Raw genomic sequence first — 16032 nt, forward strand, 5'->3', positions numbered from 1 at the left:
GCCTTTGGAACATAGCAACTACCTTGGAAAAATAAATAAACTAACTAGCTGTCTCCAATACCTTCTATTAATAGCGTACACAATTGTTCATTCAACTATACATTTAATGCCAATTACAAGTTTGTCTTTTTTCATGCCAGCCCAGTTTCAACAATGGCTCGATCTATGCCTCGATCCAGCCACAGAACATCACCTGTTGCCATCACATAACCAAAGTAGAACGTTGCCACAACCATAGAAATACAATTCCTAGAAGGATGTCCCCATTCAAGTCAATGAGGCCATAATGTGTCATTCTATTTCTATGGCCACAACAACATTGCCAAGTAATTGGCTAGAAGGCGGACTCCTTGCCATGGGGGAGTGACCACACTGGCAATCCAGGGTCTTTCTATAGCCTCCTGACCCACACACGCACACACACACTCCTCTCTCTCGCACACCCACACACCCACAAACACGCACACACATGCCTCTGCCATCTCAAAACTGCATTCCAAAAAGCATGTCAATCAGCATGTGTAACCACGTGAAAGTAGCTCATTCCAGTCAACATGCTCACCTTAGGTTATGCCCTGTAGTGCCATTGTAATCTTAGTCTGGCCAAGGGACTGTGTCAACATCAAGTATATGACTCAGCGGTGGCGTCACTTGGCATCTCTCTATACTATCAGTCTTGTGATATCGGGGGTACTCCCCTAACCATACCTTAGTGAAGTGTTTCCCAACCCTGGTCCTCTAACACCTCCAACAGTAGACAGTGTCGTTGTAGCCCTTGACAAACACACCTCATTCAACTCATTGTGGGATTGATGATTAGTTGACAAATGAATCCGGTGTTCTTGTCCATGGTTACAATAAAAATGTGTACTGTTGGGGGTACTTCGAGGACCAGGGTTGGGAAACACTGCCTTAGTTACCAAAAAGTGAACAAAAAACTGCCATAGTATATTGCACATCTGCCTAAAGTAACTAACTTGAACCCTAACCCTATAGTATACCATACCTACAATTTCTGGCCAATACTTTGGGGGAAATTGGGAAGGAAAAAAGTTGTCTGAAACCCGTAGATTGTGGACTCAGGACACTCATTGAACATGTAGGGTACCGTATAATTGACAATTCACAGACTGTTTGTATGTAGGCCTAAATTTATAGGATAAACTGGGAGCTGTTTGGTGGAGACCCATTTGTGAAGTGAATAAAGGCTATTTTGAGAACAACATGTGTTTTTCATGTCTGATGTCATCATTTACTTTGAATAACAGAACAAATATACTTTTCAATGTAAAATGGTCCAAGTATAGCAACCAAGTTCAAAACGATTCACTGAAACATTGTAACATCCAGATGTGGGATAGATAACATTCTCTCTGCCATGCATTGGTTGTATCCAAAATCAACCAAAATCTCACCCTATTCCCTATACAGTGCACAATTGATCTGACCCCTATGCCCTATATAGTGCACTGCTTTTGACCAGAACCCACAATAGGGTCCCATTTGGGATGCAAGCCCTTATCTCAGTTAATTAAGTTGTTACAATTTAACACATTTGACAGAATGACCCAATACCTCACCTATGATGTTGGTGTCAGCATTTTAGCATTTTTTGAATACAGAGAGAGAGGTAAACTGAGAGAAATAGAGAGAGAGAGAGAGAGAGAGAGAGAGAGAATAACGAGAGTGAATTAGGCCATGATCTCATCTCAAATGACTCTACATGAGAACGAGCTGATCCAGTAGCTAAAAGCCAATAGCTACTAACGACTATTATTATAGTCACCAATAAGATAGTGACTATAATAATTATTTTGCACTGCAAAGATGTCATCGGCTATTTATAGGCTAGTCAGAGAAGACTCATAGGCTAGTTACAGGGCGACATCAGCATTCCAAAAATACTAGAAGTAGTGGCGAGCTCGAGCTGTGACGGTAAAATAGATCAATGAGATAAGAGGAGAGGAATTCCCGTTTCAGCGAGTGCTTGTGGGTAACGATGTTCTGGGTAGTTCGGAGGACTGAATGTATGTGACTGGTGAAGACACCGAATATAAGTTATCGGGTAACCTGTTTAGGTTAAGAAACTTTCCATTTACAGCGACAAAATACACGAGTCATGCTAGCGGAGTTCAGGAGCTTGAAACGCCACGATTTGGAACAGCGCCTAACCTAGGATCTGAAATGCATCTGTATGAGTCAATTTTACTTGGGGAGATTCTGTCGGCATTTGAGTTGGAACACACTCTGTAATGTCGCAGCAAAAACCCTGGCAATAAATTATTAACCCGTTTATACGGTCAAAACAACGCGTGTTAAGCGGAGTTGTCAGTTTTATCGTTCAACCAAACAACCAGCCGAAAAATAGCGAGCGCTGCCCGACGGTGTTAAAGGGACACGGCAGGTATTGACAAAGTTGTTGTCGTAACATTTAAGGTTACCATCAAATGCCATTGTCGGACCTGGATTGACAAAATTGCGATCATGTCGTCCGGAGCGGAGAAGAGGCTGGACAGCCGGCTGAAAAAGTTGGAATCACTGATCAGAGACCCGAAATCAGCGTTAAACTTGGAGAGTTTACTGGTAAGTTTGTAACAACAGGCAGCGGTGGAAAAAATACTCAATTGTCATACTTGATTAAAAGTAAATATACCTTAATAGAAAAGTCACCCAGTAAAATACTACTTGAGTAAAAGTCTAAAAGTATTTGTTTTTAAAAATACTTAAGTTTCAAAAGTAAATGGAATTGCTCAAATGTACTTAAGTATCAAAAGTATTAAAAGTATAAATAATTTCAAATTCCTTATATTAAGCAAGCCAGACGGCTCAATTGTATTTTTATTTATTTATTGATGGATAGCCAGGGGCACACTCCAACACTCAGACATAATTTACAAACGAAGCATTTGTGTTTAATTTGTCTGCCAGATCAGAGGCAGTAGGGATGACCAGGGATATTCTCTTGATAAGTGTGTGAATTGGACCATTTTCCTGTCAAAATGTAACGAGTACTTTTGGGTGTCAGGGAAAATGTATGGAGCAAAAAGTACATTATTTTCTTTAGTAATGTAGTGAAGTAAAAGTAAAAGTTGGCAAAAATATAAATAGGAAAGTACAGATACCCCAAAAAACTACTTAAGTAATACTTTAAATAATTTTTACTTAAGTACTTTACACCACTGACAACAGGACAACAACACAACTGTCAGAGAGAGTAGCCTATCCTCCATCCTCCCTAACTAGCTATAGATGGACGTTTTGATTGATCAACTAATCTATTAGGTGATGTTAGTCATTTTTCCTCTTTGTCTTGGCTATTCAGGGAATTTGCCCCAAGGTTTAATTCACTCTGATAACATGTTGTGGGTGTGTGAAGCACAGGTCAAGAATTTAGTCCAATACAGTACACTACCATCACATGGAAGGACAAATGTGTGGCTATCAACCTATATAACTGTAGTGATTTAGATGGGACAGAGCATGAAGCAATAAGGTTCCCATCATCTTGCTCTCCCCTCACACTAGAGGGAAGATTACACTGCGTTGCATCAGGTCTAGGCTACCTCTATGGGCCAGATCTATGGGACACAGATCTGCAAAGCCGGCTCCAAAAATAGGCCTATTTGCTAAGTCACCCTGTAGTAGGCACAGGTGTTAAAGAAGACCAAGAGTTGAGCAAACACACATGTTGGTCTCCCTGACAGCTAGCACCCTCCTCTGCTTGTGACCACCTGGCTGGCGGCCATTTTAGGTCTTGACCTATCCAGGAATGCACCGGAAGTCTCGCTGAAAGCCACCTTGTGTGGATGCAGCTCATTGTTAGCTGATGTCAGGCGATAGGGGAGTCGCTAGGATTTTGTTCTAGCGTGTTATCAGTGCATTCATTTTACTTAATCTCAGCACACACCCCTTAGCCTCAGGCAGTGGCCTAATGCCCTGAATCTCTATGGTATTTCCAGGATTTTGAATCACACAAAACATGCTCAGTAGGCCTATATAACATCTCTACTATAAGGCCTTCCTGTAGCTCAGTTGGTAGAGCATGGCACTTGCAATGCCAGGGTTGTGGGTTCGTTTCCCAGGGGGGGCCAGTATGAAAAATTTATGCACTCACTAACTGTAAATTGCTCTGGATAAGAGCGTCTGCTAAATGACTAAAATGTAAATAGTCAGGCATTTTTTTTGTGGCACACCTAATCTTGCTAACCAATGAAGCACTTTTAAAAATAATTAACAGAAAAATGTCTAGACAGGATGAACATTCTTTTCTAGATGAGCATATACTCACTACCCTCTCCCCTCATTCCATGTCTATTTCAGTTCACAGATGAGATACTTTTACTTGAGGAAATGGTTTAGGATTACACCTCACTTTTGGATTCAACAAGTCAAATCAGTAGGCCTACACACTCTTACAATCTCTTTCAATCCATCCTCCTATAACACCCATGAGCGGATTTAACAGGTTTGGAATAAACAGATTATATGTGTAGGCAGATTGTTAGGCAGATTAGATCATTATGGGATTATAGAAGAAACCGATTAGCTAGCTAACTCCATAGTCAGACTGAGTCATATATGGGCCTGTATGTATCAAGTATCTGAGTAGTAGGACTGATTTTAGGATCGGTTTTGCCTTTTCCATCACAATGAATAAGAAAATATGGATGGGAGGACCTGATCCTAGATCAGCACTTCTACTCAGAGTCCCCAGAGGATCTAGTCTTGAGTGGTTGGCTGAGGTTAGTTGTAAGACAAAGTGTAATGTGCTCCACAGACATTGATAACAAACCCATACTTTATCCACAACATCAGGATACTGGAAGTAGAGGGATTGGTATGGCCTTAGCATCTACTCAATAATGGAAAGCTACCAGACAGTATTTCAGAGGAAACTATTGAATGGATATGCCCATAAATCTTCAATTTCTTCCATTTTAAAGGGACACGTCGGGATTTTGGCAATGAAGCCCTTTATCTACTTCCCCAGAGTCAGATGAACTCGTGGATACCATATTTATTTTTCTGTGTGCAGTTCGAAGGAAGTTGCTAACTAGCATTAGCTCAATTGCTAACTAGCGTTAGTGCAATGACTGGAAGTCTATGGTAACAGTTAGCATGCTTAAGCGAGAGCATGCTAGGCATCCACTATATTGCGTTCACCTATGCTATAGGTTTCGATCAATGCGGAGATGAGAAGAAACCACATTAGGCTATTGAGAGTGACGCAACCTGATGGTCTTTTGTGAAAATGACGACTCATCCAAAAGTACCTGCATAAGGGAATAATTGTGTGGTTATTTTGGATGTCATGCTAGCCAATGCTAGCTGATCCCTTAGACTTTCTGTCAATGTTCGGGGGCCAGCATGCCTCATTGTTAGACCCTAAGACCTGGGTCCTGTTCAGTAAAGCACAGCATAGCAAAACATTTCACAACGGAACACAAAAATCTTCATTCTTATTGGACAAGTTCAGGTAGCAGTACATCCCAGTTTCACTCTTTATCAAAACGTTTTTTTCACCCAACTAGCCTAAAAACTACCCTGTTTTGGTATCATACAGTGCCCTCATCACTAAGTTTACCCAAATGATAGCCTATCGCTCTTGTGATTTTAAAAAGGTAGTTAGCAATCGCCCCAGAAACGACTTCTTTCAAACTGCACGCAGAGACCTATAAATCGTATCCATGAGTTCATCTGACTCTGGGTAATTGCCAAAATCTCAAACTATCCCTTTAAATCACAAGAGCGGTAGGCTATCAGCTGATTAAACATAGTGATATGACGGCACTGGATGATACCAAAACAGGGTAGTGTTTAGGCCAGTTGGGCGACAACGTTTTGATGAAAAGTAAAACTGGGATTTACTGCTATCTGAACTTGTCCAATAAGACCGCAAAATGTTTTGCTATACTGTGCCTTACTGAACAAGACTCAGTTCTGTAGAAGGCCTAATAATGAGTCATGCTGGCCCCCGCTGCAGGCCACCACACCTCAGGAAGCTGAAAGCACATCCTGGCATTGAGCATGGGGATAACCCACCCTGATCACACAGTACTATTTCCTGTTTGTTCATGCTTGTTTTGGTGTAGTCGCTGGCACTCATCCTTTGTGAGGAAAAGAAGCAGCAATACACGTTTCAATGAGACGTGTGTCTCCTGAGTAAATCTACCAGTCTGCTTGTCCCTCTATTTCTTTTATATATTCATCTAACATTCAGTCAAAATGTACAGACAGGCCTGGAAGGAGGTTTGTGAGGGAAATGTGGTAGCGATACAACTTTAAGGGTCAAATCCTAAAGCATGAAACGCACAGAGAATCTGACTGCCGATTTTTAAAATGTATTTTATTTATTTCACCTTTATTTAACCAGGTAAGCCAGTTGAGAACAAGTTCTCATTTACAACTGCGACCTGGCCAAGATAAAGCAAAGCAGTGCGATTTAAAAAAAACAACAACACAGAGTTACACATGGGATAAAACAAAACATACAGTCAATAACACAATATAAAATCTATATACAGTGTGTGCAAATGTAGTAAGTTATGGAGGTAAGGCAATAAATAGGCCATAGTGCAAAATAATTACAATTTAGTATTAACACTGGAGTGATAGATGTGCAAATAGAGATACTGGGGTGCAAATTAGCAAAATAAAAAACAATATGGGGATGAGGTAGTTGGGTGGGCTAATTACAGATGGGCTGTGTACAGGTGCAGTGATCGGTAAGCTGCTCTGACAACTGATGCTTAAAGTTAGTGAGGGAGATAAGTCTCCAGCTTCAGAGATTTTTGCAGTTCGTTCCAGTCATTAGCAGCAGAGAACTGGAAGGAATGGCGGCCAAAGGAGGTGTTGGCTTTGGGGATGACCAGTGAGATATACCTGCTGGAGCACATACTACGGGTGGGTGTTGCTATGGTGACCAATGATCTAAGATAAGGCGGGGATTTGCCTAGCAGTGATTTATAGATGACCTGGAGCCAGTAGGCTTGGCGACGAATATGTAGTGAGGACCAGCCAACGAGAGCGTACAGGTCACAATGGTGGGTAGTATATGGGGCTTTGGTGACAAAACTGATGGCACTGTGATAGACTACATCCAATTTGCTGAGTAGAGTGTTGGAGGCTATTTTGTAAATGACATCGCCGAAGTCAAGGATCGGTAGGATAGTCAGTTTTACGAGGGAATGTTTGGCAGCATGAGTGAAGGAGGCTTTGTTGCGAAATAGGAAGCCGATTCTAGATTTAACTTTGGACTGGAGATGCTTAATGTGAGTCTGGAAGGAGAGTTTACGGTCTAACCAGACACCTAGGTATTTGTAGTTGTCCACATATTCTAAGTCAGACCCGCCGAGAGTAGTGATTCTAGTCGGGCCGGCGGGTGCAAGCAGCGTTCGATTGAAGAGCATGCATTTAGTTTTACTAGCGTTTAAGAGCAGTTGGAGGCTACGGAAGGAGTGTTGTATGGCATTGAAGCTCGTTTTGGAGGTTTGCTAACACAGTGTCCAATGAAGGGCCAGATGTATACAAAATTGTGTCGTCTGCGTAGAGGTGGATCTGAGAGTCACCAGCAGCAAGAGCGACATCATTGATATACACAGAGAATAGAGTCGGCCCGAGAATTGAACCCCGTGGCACCCCCATAGAGACTTCCAGAGGTCCAGACAACAGGCCCTCCGATTTGACATATTGAACTCTATCTGAGAAGTAGTTGGTGAACCAGGCGAGGCAGTCATTTGAGAAACAAAGGCTATTTAGTCTGCCAATAAGAGTTCGGTGATTGACAGAGTGGATAGCCTTGGCCAGGTCGATGAAGACGGCTGCACAGTAATGTATTTTATCGATCGCGGTTAAAATATCGTTTAGGATCTTTAGCGTGGCTGAGGTGCACCCATGACCAGCTCGGAAACCAGATTGCATAGCGGAGAAGGTATGGTGGATTCGATAGACTGCCGATAGGTACTTTTGCTAGAACAAAAGACGTACAGTGGCTTGCGAAAGTATTCACCCCCCTTGATATTTTTCCTATTTTGTTGCCTTACAACCTGGAATTAAAATGGAATTTTGGGGGGGTTTGTATCATTTGATTTACACAACATGCCTACCACTTTGAAGGTGCAAAATATGTTTTATTGTGAAACAAACAAGAAATAAGACAAAACACAGAACTTGAGTGTGCATAACTATTCACTCCCCTCAATTGGATTGAGGTCTGGGCTTTCACTAGGCCATTCCAAGACATTTAAATGTTTCCCCTTAAACCACTCGAGTGTTGCTTTAGCAGTATGCTTAGGGTCATTGTCCTGCTGGAAGGTGAATGTCCGTCCCAGTCTCAAATCTCTGGAAGACTGAAACAGGTTTCCCTCAAGAATTTCCCTGTATTTAGCGCCATCCATCATTCCTTCAATTCTGACCAGTTTCCAAGTCCCTGCTGAGGGAAAAACATCCCCACAGATCCCAAACCATCTCAATTGGGTTGAGGTCGGGGGATTGTGGAGGCCAGGTCCATCACTCTCCTTCTTGGTAAAATAGCCCTTACACAGCCTGGAGGTGTGTTTTGGGTCATTGTCCAAATGATAGTTCACTAAGCGCAAACCAGATGGGATGGCGTATCGCTGAAAAATGCTGTGGTAGCCATGCTGGTTAAGTGTGCCTTGAATTCTAAATAAAGTGTCAGCAGCAAAGCACCCCCACACCATCACACGTCCTCCTCCATGCTTCACGGTGGGAACCACACATGCGGAGATCATCTGTTCACCTACTCTTGAGTCTCACAAAGACACGGCAGTAGGAACCAAAAATCTCACATTTGGACTCGTCAGACCAAAGGATAGATTTCCACCGGTCTGATGTCCATTGCTCGTGTTTCTTGGCCCAAGCAAGTCTCCTCTTATTGGTGTCATTTAGTAGTGGTTTCTTTTCAGCAATTCGACGATGATAGCCTGATTCACGTAGTCTCCTCTGAACAGTTGATGTTGAGATGTGTCTGTTACTTGAACTCTGTGAAGCATTTATTTGGGCTGCAATCTGAGGTCTAGTTAACTCTAATGAACTTATCCTCTGCAGCAGAGGTAACTCTGGGTCTTGCTTTCCTGTGGCGGTCCTCATGAGAGCCAGTTTCATCATAGCGCTTGATGGTTTTTGCGACTGCACTTGAAGAAACGTTCAAAGTTCTTGACATTTTCCGGATTGACTGACCTTCATGTCTTAAAGTAATGATGGACTGTCATTTCTCTTTGCTTATTTGAGCTGTTCTTGCCATAATATGGACTTGGTCTTTTACCAAATAGGGCTGTCTTCTGTATACAACCCCTACCTTGTCACAACCCAACTGATTGGCTCAAATGCATTAAGAAGGAAAGAAATTCCACAAATTAACATTTTAACAAGGCACACCTGTTAATTGAAATGCATTCCAGGGGACTACCTCATGAAGCTTGTTGAGAGAATGCCAAGAGTGTGCAAAGCTGTCATCAAGGCAAAGGGTGGTTACTTTTGAAGAATCTCAAATATATAAAATATATTTTGATTTGTTTAACACTTTTTTGGTTACATATGTGTTATTTCATTGTTTTGATGTCTTCACTATTATTCTACAATGTAGAAAATAGTCAAAATAAAGAAAAACCCTTGAATGAGTAGGCATGTCCAAACTATTGACTGGTACTGTATAAGTAGGCTCAATCATTATTATAATTGAAAATTATAAATCAAAGTGCCTTAACATTGTAACACGTAACCTACCGATTGCAAGGTGCAGCCAGTGTCCAAGACGTTGGAGTCTGGTCCAGTCTTTCAACGCGACATTCAATGATTCAACTTCTCCCTTAATTATGTTATACAGTGTTGGTATGGCAACTTGGAAGAAATATGTGCGAGATGGAATGTTGTATCTCCTGTCCAGCTTGTTGATAGACTTCTTGAAGCTGTCTGCTGACTGTGTAGATAGGAACCATGTCTTTGGTTATGTTATGGGGGATAGCCTCAGTGATTTCTATGTGTCTGTGGGATGTTTTTTATTCAAATGATTGAATGCATTTGTAGTGTTGTTGCCACAACTCTGAGGCACTTTTTGCACAACACTTGCATTTGGTTGACATCGGTTTGCCTGTAGCCGAAATACTGCCATACTCATTAGCAGTGTGTGGGTAAATCACCTCGGAAGCCAAGCCAGGGGGAAAAATACATATTACAACCTATGTGTTGTAATAATTGCATTGTTTGCTCTATAACCTGTTAGTTCAATCATATGCCTTGACACCGTGATATATAGGCCTAAGGCCGAGACAATAAGAAGACAGTGGCAGAATAAATTCAACCACACCTTTGTTTCATCACAAAACCGGAGGGCCACATCTGTCCGGTGAAGTCCACAAAACATATTGTATGTAACTAACCGTTACATGACCTACAGCATGGCCAAGCAAGTTAATATTTTCGGACTACAAAACAACTTGATTTAGAATCACAGAGTTGCCACAAGTCAAAAAGAAAACAGACTCCATTATCCAGCACCATTTCAAAAAGATAACAAAAACTATTTAATCCAATAAACGTAAGCTAAATATGATGTGGCTGTCCATTGTTCTGATTTCTGTGCGTACTTGCAAGTAGAAAACAAACATGTTGATTCGCCCTACTTGTAGAGTAACGCCAATGCCATCCTCCTCTTTCATGTTGCCTAAACGTTCTATGACTCTGTCATACAGTACACACTTTTTATGTTTTTGTTGTCCTAGGCTACCTGGCTAAAATGCTTGCTTGCTAAACTTCATTTCATGGGCAATGATACGCCAGGCCAACTAGTTAACATTAGCATACTACATCAAGCTACATTTTTAACTTCCATCCTCTCAGGCAAGGGGCACAATGTATGAATTTATGGTTGGATCAGGATTGCCGTTATAATCATTGGCCAGTACAGAGAATTAAGTAAAACCACAAGTCCAAATCCCTATCTCCATCCATGGCTAGTTTAGGAAAGAGACGATTTTAGCTAGCTGGCTAGCCACCGGAGGACAACAACACAAAGAGATGCAACAATTCAATGACGTTTGTCTTCTGATGTGATTGGATGTGATTGGTGCGAAGCCAAATCCAAACTGGCTTCCCTTGACACTTTTTGTTTTTTGGTGCGCCAGGACCATTCACAGCAGAGCTCACTCAGTTTAGCCCAACACTGATTGACTTTTTTATTGAATTATCAAGGGAGGCCAAATGCTCGCTGGCTTCCCTTGCATTCATGCTACGGGCGGCAACAATGTCATCCTCTTTTTAACCAGACAGCATCAGATAGATGGGCTACACAGACTGTTTCGTTCGCTAGGAAGCTTTCTCCGCTGAGATACATTCAGTCTCTTGAGAATTGAAGGAAATTTATGAAACCCAGAGAGACAAAAGATCAATAATATTGTATGTTTTTTGGGGGAAGCCTGGCTTCCCTTGGCATCCATGAATACATGCCACTGGCCATACCACTGAAGATGCGCCCTTCTTTGGCACCAAATCGATGGTCTTGTTAGCACTAGCAGCACTCATGTTTCCGACAAACAATCTGAGGTATAGCCCTTTCTCTCCTCACCAGCATCTATCTGTGCGCTCTAAGCGAGGACACTTGTGATTGGACAGCATGTGCATTTTTTAGCAGACGCTCTTATCCAGAGCGACTTACAGTTAGTGAGTGCATACATTTTTCATACTGGCCCCCCGTGGGAAACAAACCCACAACCCTGGCGTTGCAAGCGCCATGCTCTACCAACTGAGCTACAGGGGACTGCCATGCATAGAGTGAGAGAACCCGCTTGTGATTTGTCAGCATCTTCTGTATGTAGAGAGGGAATGAACAGAGTCTAGTGCATCTCATTGGAGGGGGTGTCTAAGAAAGGAGAAAATCACAGCCTTGCAATATGGATATTGCACATGTCAATATCGCATTTCTGATTTGAATTTGGTTAATCGTGCAACCCTACTAGCTAGCTAGCTAACATTGACCAGACCAGGGCTCTCCAACCATGTTCCTGGAGGGCTACCGTCCTGTAGATTTTCACTCTAACCCTAATATAGCACACCAGATTCTAATAATTAGCTGGTTGATAAGCTGAATCAAGTTAGTTACAACTGGAGTTGGGGCGAAAAACCTACAGGAGGGTAGCTCTCCAGGAACAGGGTTGGCGAGCCTGACCATCAAGCAACACACACGGATATGCATTGCCAAACAACACTACTGCCACGTTCTGGTTTGGAGTATTTTAACAAGGCTGAGTGGCTGACGACGTCAAGGTCTTTGCTGTGTGAACACAAAAGAGATTGACTGCTGACACTGTTCAGAGGTGCAAAGTACTGTCGGCAGGCAAACGTTTGACAGTCCTACCGGTGTGTCTGAGCCATTTGATGAGTACTCTGGATGTAGAGTTAGGATTCGTCAGTATTACAAATAGAATATATGCAGTCAATGACAAAATGTCCTCTGTCACAGACCCACACAGCCCCTAAAATTAAATGGATCCTGAGCTCCTAGAAATGCTGGGGCAAGTCAGAGAACTGTCCAATAAGCCATTATAGTCTCTGAGCCCCAGGTCTATTTCCACACGCCGGGCCTGCACCAGGGGACATCTCTCTCTCGCTCTCTTTTTCTCTCTCTGTCTCCCTCTCTCTCGCTCTCTGTCTCTGTCTCTGTATGTCTCTCTCTCTCTCCCTCTCTTTAAGCCTCCCTCCCTCCCTCTCTATTTAAAGGCTAGGAATTGTTCCACATGCCAGGGAGAGCCGTCCCAGGCCCGGCCGCTCACATGGCTGGAGTTAAGGGGGGACAGATGACGCTGTGAGGACACCCTCCCTCCCCCCTAGTTGACTCCACTCGACCCTCCCTCCACATTCCTGGTGGTAGTAACTTTTTAAATGTTTCAAAAACGTTTTCGTCCTACAAACACAACCCAGGGTCTTAAGTAGCATGGAGGCCCTCACCACACCCACATCCCCCCAGACTGTGTGCGTGTGTGTGTGTGTGCGTGCGTGTGTGCGTGCAGTATTTATAAACTACCCCTTCTCTATATACTACCAGCCGACTGTGGTGGAGTGTAGACAGGGCCTGGACAGGACAGGCAGGAGGTCTGCCTTATATCACTGTGACTTGTTTTGGAAGGAGATGTTGAATGACCATGCCCGGGAGGCCATCCCTCTGGGAGGTTGTTGAATGACCCTGCCCGGGAGGCCATCCCTCTGGGAGGTTGTTGAATGACCATGCCCGGGAGGCCATCCCTCTGGGAGGTTGTTGAATGACCCTGCCCGGGAGGCCATCCCTCTGGGAGGTTGTTGAATGACCATGCCCGGGAGGCCATCCCTCTGGGAGGTTGTTGAATGACCCTGCCCGGGAGGCCATCCCTCTGGGAGGTTGTTGAATGACCATGCCCGGGAGGCCATCCCTCTGGGAGGTTGTTGAATGACCCTGCCCGGGGAGGCCATCCCTCTGGGAGGTTGTTGAATGACCATGCCCGGGAGGCCATCCCTCTGGGAGGTTGTTGAATGACCATGCCCGGGAGGCCATCCCTCTGGGAGGTTGTTGAATGACCATGCCTAGAAGGCCATCCCTCTGGGAGGTTGTTGAATGACCATGCCCGGGAGGCCATCCCTCTGGGAGGTTGTTGAATGACCCTGCCCGGGAGGCCATCCCTCTGGGAGGTTGTTGAATGACCATGCCCGGGAGGCCATCCCTCTGGGAGGTTGTTGAATGACCATGCCCGGGAGGCCATCCCTCTGGGAGGTTGTTGAATGACCATGCCTAGAAGGCCATCCCTCTGGGAGGTTGTTGAATGACCATGCCCGGGAGGCCATCCCTCTGGGAGGTTGTTGAATGACCATGCCCGGGAGGCCATCCCCTCTGGGAGGTTGTTGAATGACCATGCCCGGGAGGCCATCCCTCTGGGAGGTTGTTGAATGACCATGCCCGGGAGGCCATCCCTCTGGGAGGTTGTTGAATGACCATGCCCGGGAGGCCATCCCTCTGGGAGGTTGTTGAATGACCATGCCCGGGAGGCCATCCCTCTGGGAGGTTGTTGAATGACCATGCCCGGGAGGCCATCCCTCTGGGAGGTTGTTGAATGACCATGCCTAGAAGGCCATCCCTCTGGGAGGTTGTTGAATGACCATGCCCGGGAGGCCATCCCTCTGGGAGGTTGTTGAATGACCATGCCCGGGAGGCCATCCCTCTGGGAGGTTGTTGAATGACCATGCCCGGGAGGCCATCCCTCTGGGAGGTTGTTGAATGACCATGCCCGGGAGGCCATCCCTCTGGGAGGTTGTTGAATGACCATGCCCGGGAGGCCATCCCTCTGGGAGGTTGTTGAATGACTCTGCCCGGGAGGCCATCCCTCTGGGAGGTTGTTGAATGACCATGCCTAGAAGGCCATCCCTCTGGGAGGTTGTTGAATGACCATGCCCGGGAGGCTATCTCTCTGGGAGGTTGTTGAATGACCATGCCCGGGAGGCCATCCCTCTGGGAGGTTGTTGAATGACCATGCCTAGAAGGCCATCCCTCTGGGAGGTTGTTGAATGACCCTGCCCGGGAGGCCATCCCTCTGGGAGGTTGTTGAATGACCATGCCTAGAAGGCCATCCCTCTGGGAGGTTGTTGAATGACCATGCCTGGGAGGCCATCCCTCTGGGAGGTTGTTGAATGACTCTGCCCGGGAGGCCATCCCTCTGGGAGGTTGTTGAATGACCATGCCCGGGAGGCCATCCCTCTGGGAGGTTGTTGAATGACCATGCCCGGGAGGCTATCTCTCTGGGAGGTTGTTGAATGACCATGCCCGGGAGGCCATCCCTCTGGGAGGTTGTTGAATGACCATGCCCGGGAGGCTATCTCTCTGGGAGGTTGTTGAATGACCATGCCTAGAAGGCCATCCCTCTGGGAGGTTGTTGAATGACCATGCCCGGGAGGCCATCCCTCTGGGAGGTTGTTGAATGACCATGCCCGGGAGGCCATCCCTGTTACCCCGTACATCAGAGGCAGAGCTCCACTAGTCATTGTGTCATTTGCTTGTTATTCTGTCTATTAGCAGACTCATCTTCTCTCCCAGCTGTGTTGCATTTGGGAGAACGCTGCTATGGAGGGCAATAAGACACATTGAGTTCATTAGCCTAGTAGTTATGACCTTTCCCTTGTTTATTATTATTTATTAATTCTATGGTATAAATCGTTGGGTTGTTTGCTGGAGGCAGACAGAGGCTATGTTCCAATGTTCATACTGTGCTAGCATATTACTTAGAATGCATGGCCAGCCCAATAGATAGCTTCATTCTAAGTAGTATGCCTGTGTGGATATATCGGAACATAGACAGACAGTTTTGGTTAAAAAGATTTAAAACTAAAAGGGATAGTTCAGCAATTTTACATATTTTGATCATGAGGTTTCAAGGTAAGTAAACAAATGTCTAAACATGTAATCACTGAACATTCCCTTTGAGCTTGTATTTAGCAAGTGAACTGAATTCTTGGCTTAATTAGATTCTATAATAACACATGAAAACCATTTCAAACACATTCAATTGATTGAATTTATTTTCCTTCTTTTCCGCAGGATTCCATGAATGCCTTGGTCCTGGATCTGGACTACCCGGCACTACGGAAAAACAAAAACATAGATGCCTTCTTAAACAGATGTAAGATAGAATTGCTTTAAGGCAGACCTTGGTAATAAGATGCTTTGCATTATCTAAGGTAGCAAGAAAGAGGGAGATTGCAAAAGCAAGCCAGCACGATGGATGCGTTGCTATGGTGATTTCAGAAACAGTGCAAATCAACATCCAGTAGAAAACAACGCTACGGCAAAAGTAAAAATATTTGAACACTGGTGGCATTCACCGCCAGGCTCAACAGCATTTACCTTCGTGCTCTCATTGAAAACAATGACATCCGGTTTGCCGTCTACCTCGTACCATCTAAACGCAGCTGAAGCATGGAGATATCCAGAGCACATAAATGTAGCTATATGAATTGGGACTGGTAAACTGAAGTGGTACAGAGTTAGCTCTCAGTTGA

General features: G+C 44.4%; 2 protein-coding genes across 3 annotated transcripts in view; both read left to right on the forward strand.

The window, feature by feature from the left end:
- The window catches only part of LOC121552353 (sine oculis-binding protein homolog), a 16352-nt gene extending 15139 nt beyond the window's left edge, over positions 1–1213 (forward strand). For both annotated transcript variants that reach the window (XM_041865209.2, XM_041865210.2), the window contains one exon: positions 1–1213. This exon is cut by the window's left edge and continues 1743 nt beyond it. The gene's annotated coding sequence lies outside the window, so the exon portion shown is untranslated.
- A 699-nt stretch (positions 1214–1912) lies between these two features.
- The window catches only part of LOC121552529 (rho-associated protein kinase 2), a 43603-nt gene continuing 29483 nt past the window's right edge, over positions 1913–16032 (forward strand). Inside the window, exons 1-2 of the mRNA XM_045211367.1 lie at positions 1913–2583; positions 15572–15653. Of these exons, the coding sequence (XP_045067302.1) occupies positions 2485–2583; positions 15572–15653 (181 nt within the window). The 5' untranslated portion in view covers positions 1913–2484. The remainder of the gene's footprint in view (positions 2584–15571; positions 15654–16032) is intronic.

The sequence above is a fragment of the Coregonus clupeaformis genome, chromosome 36, assembly GCF_020615455.1.
Source record: "Coregonus clupeaformis isolate EN_2021a chromosome 36, ASM2061545v1, whole genome shotgun sequence".
Lineage (NCBI taxonomy): Eukaryota > Metazoa > Chordata > Actinopteri > Salmoniformes > Salmonidae > Coregonus > Coregonus clupeaformis.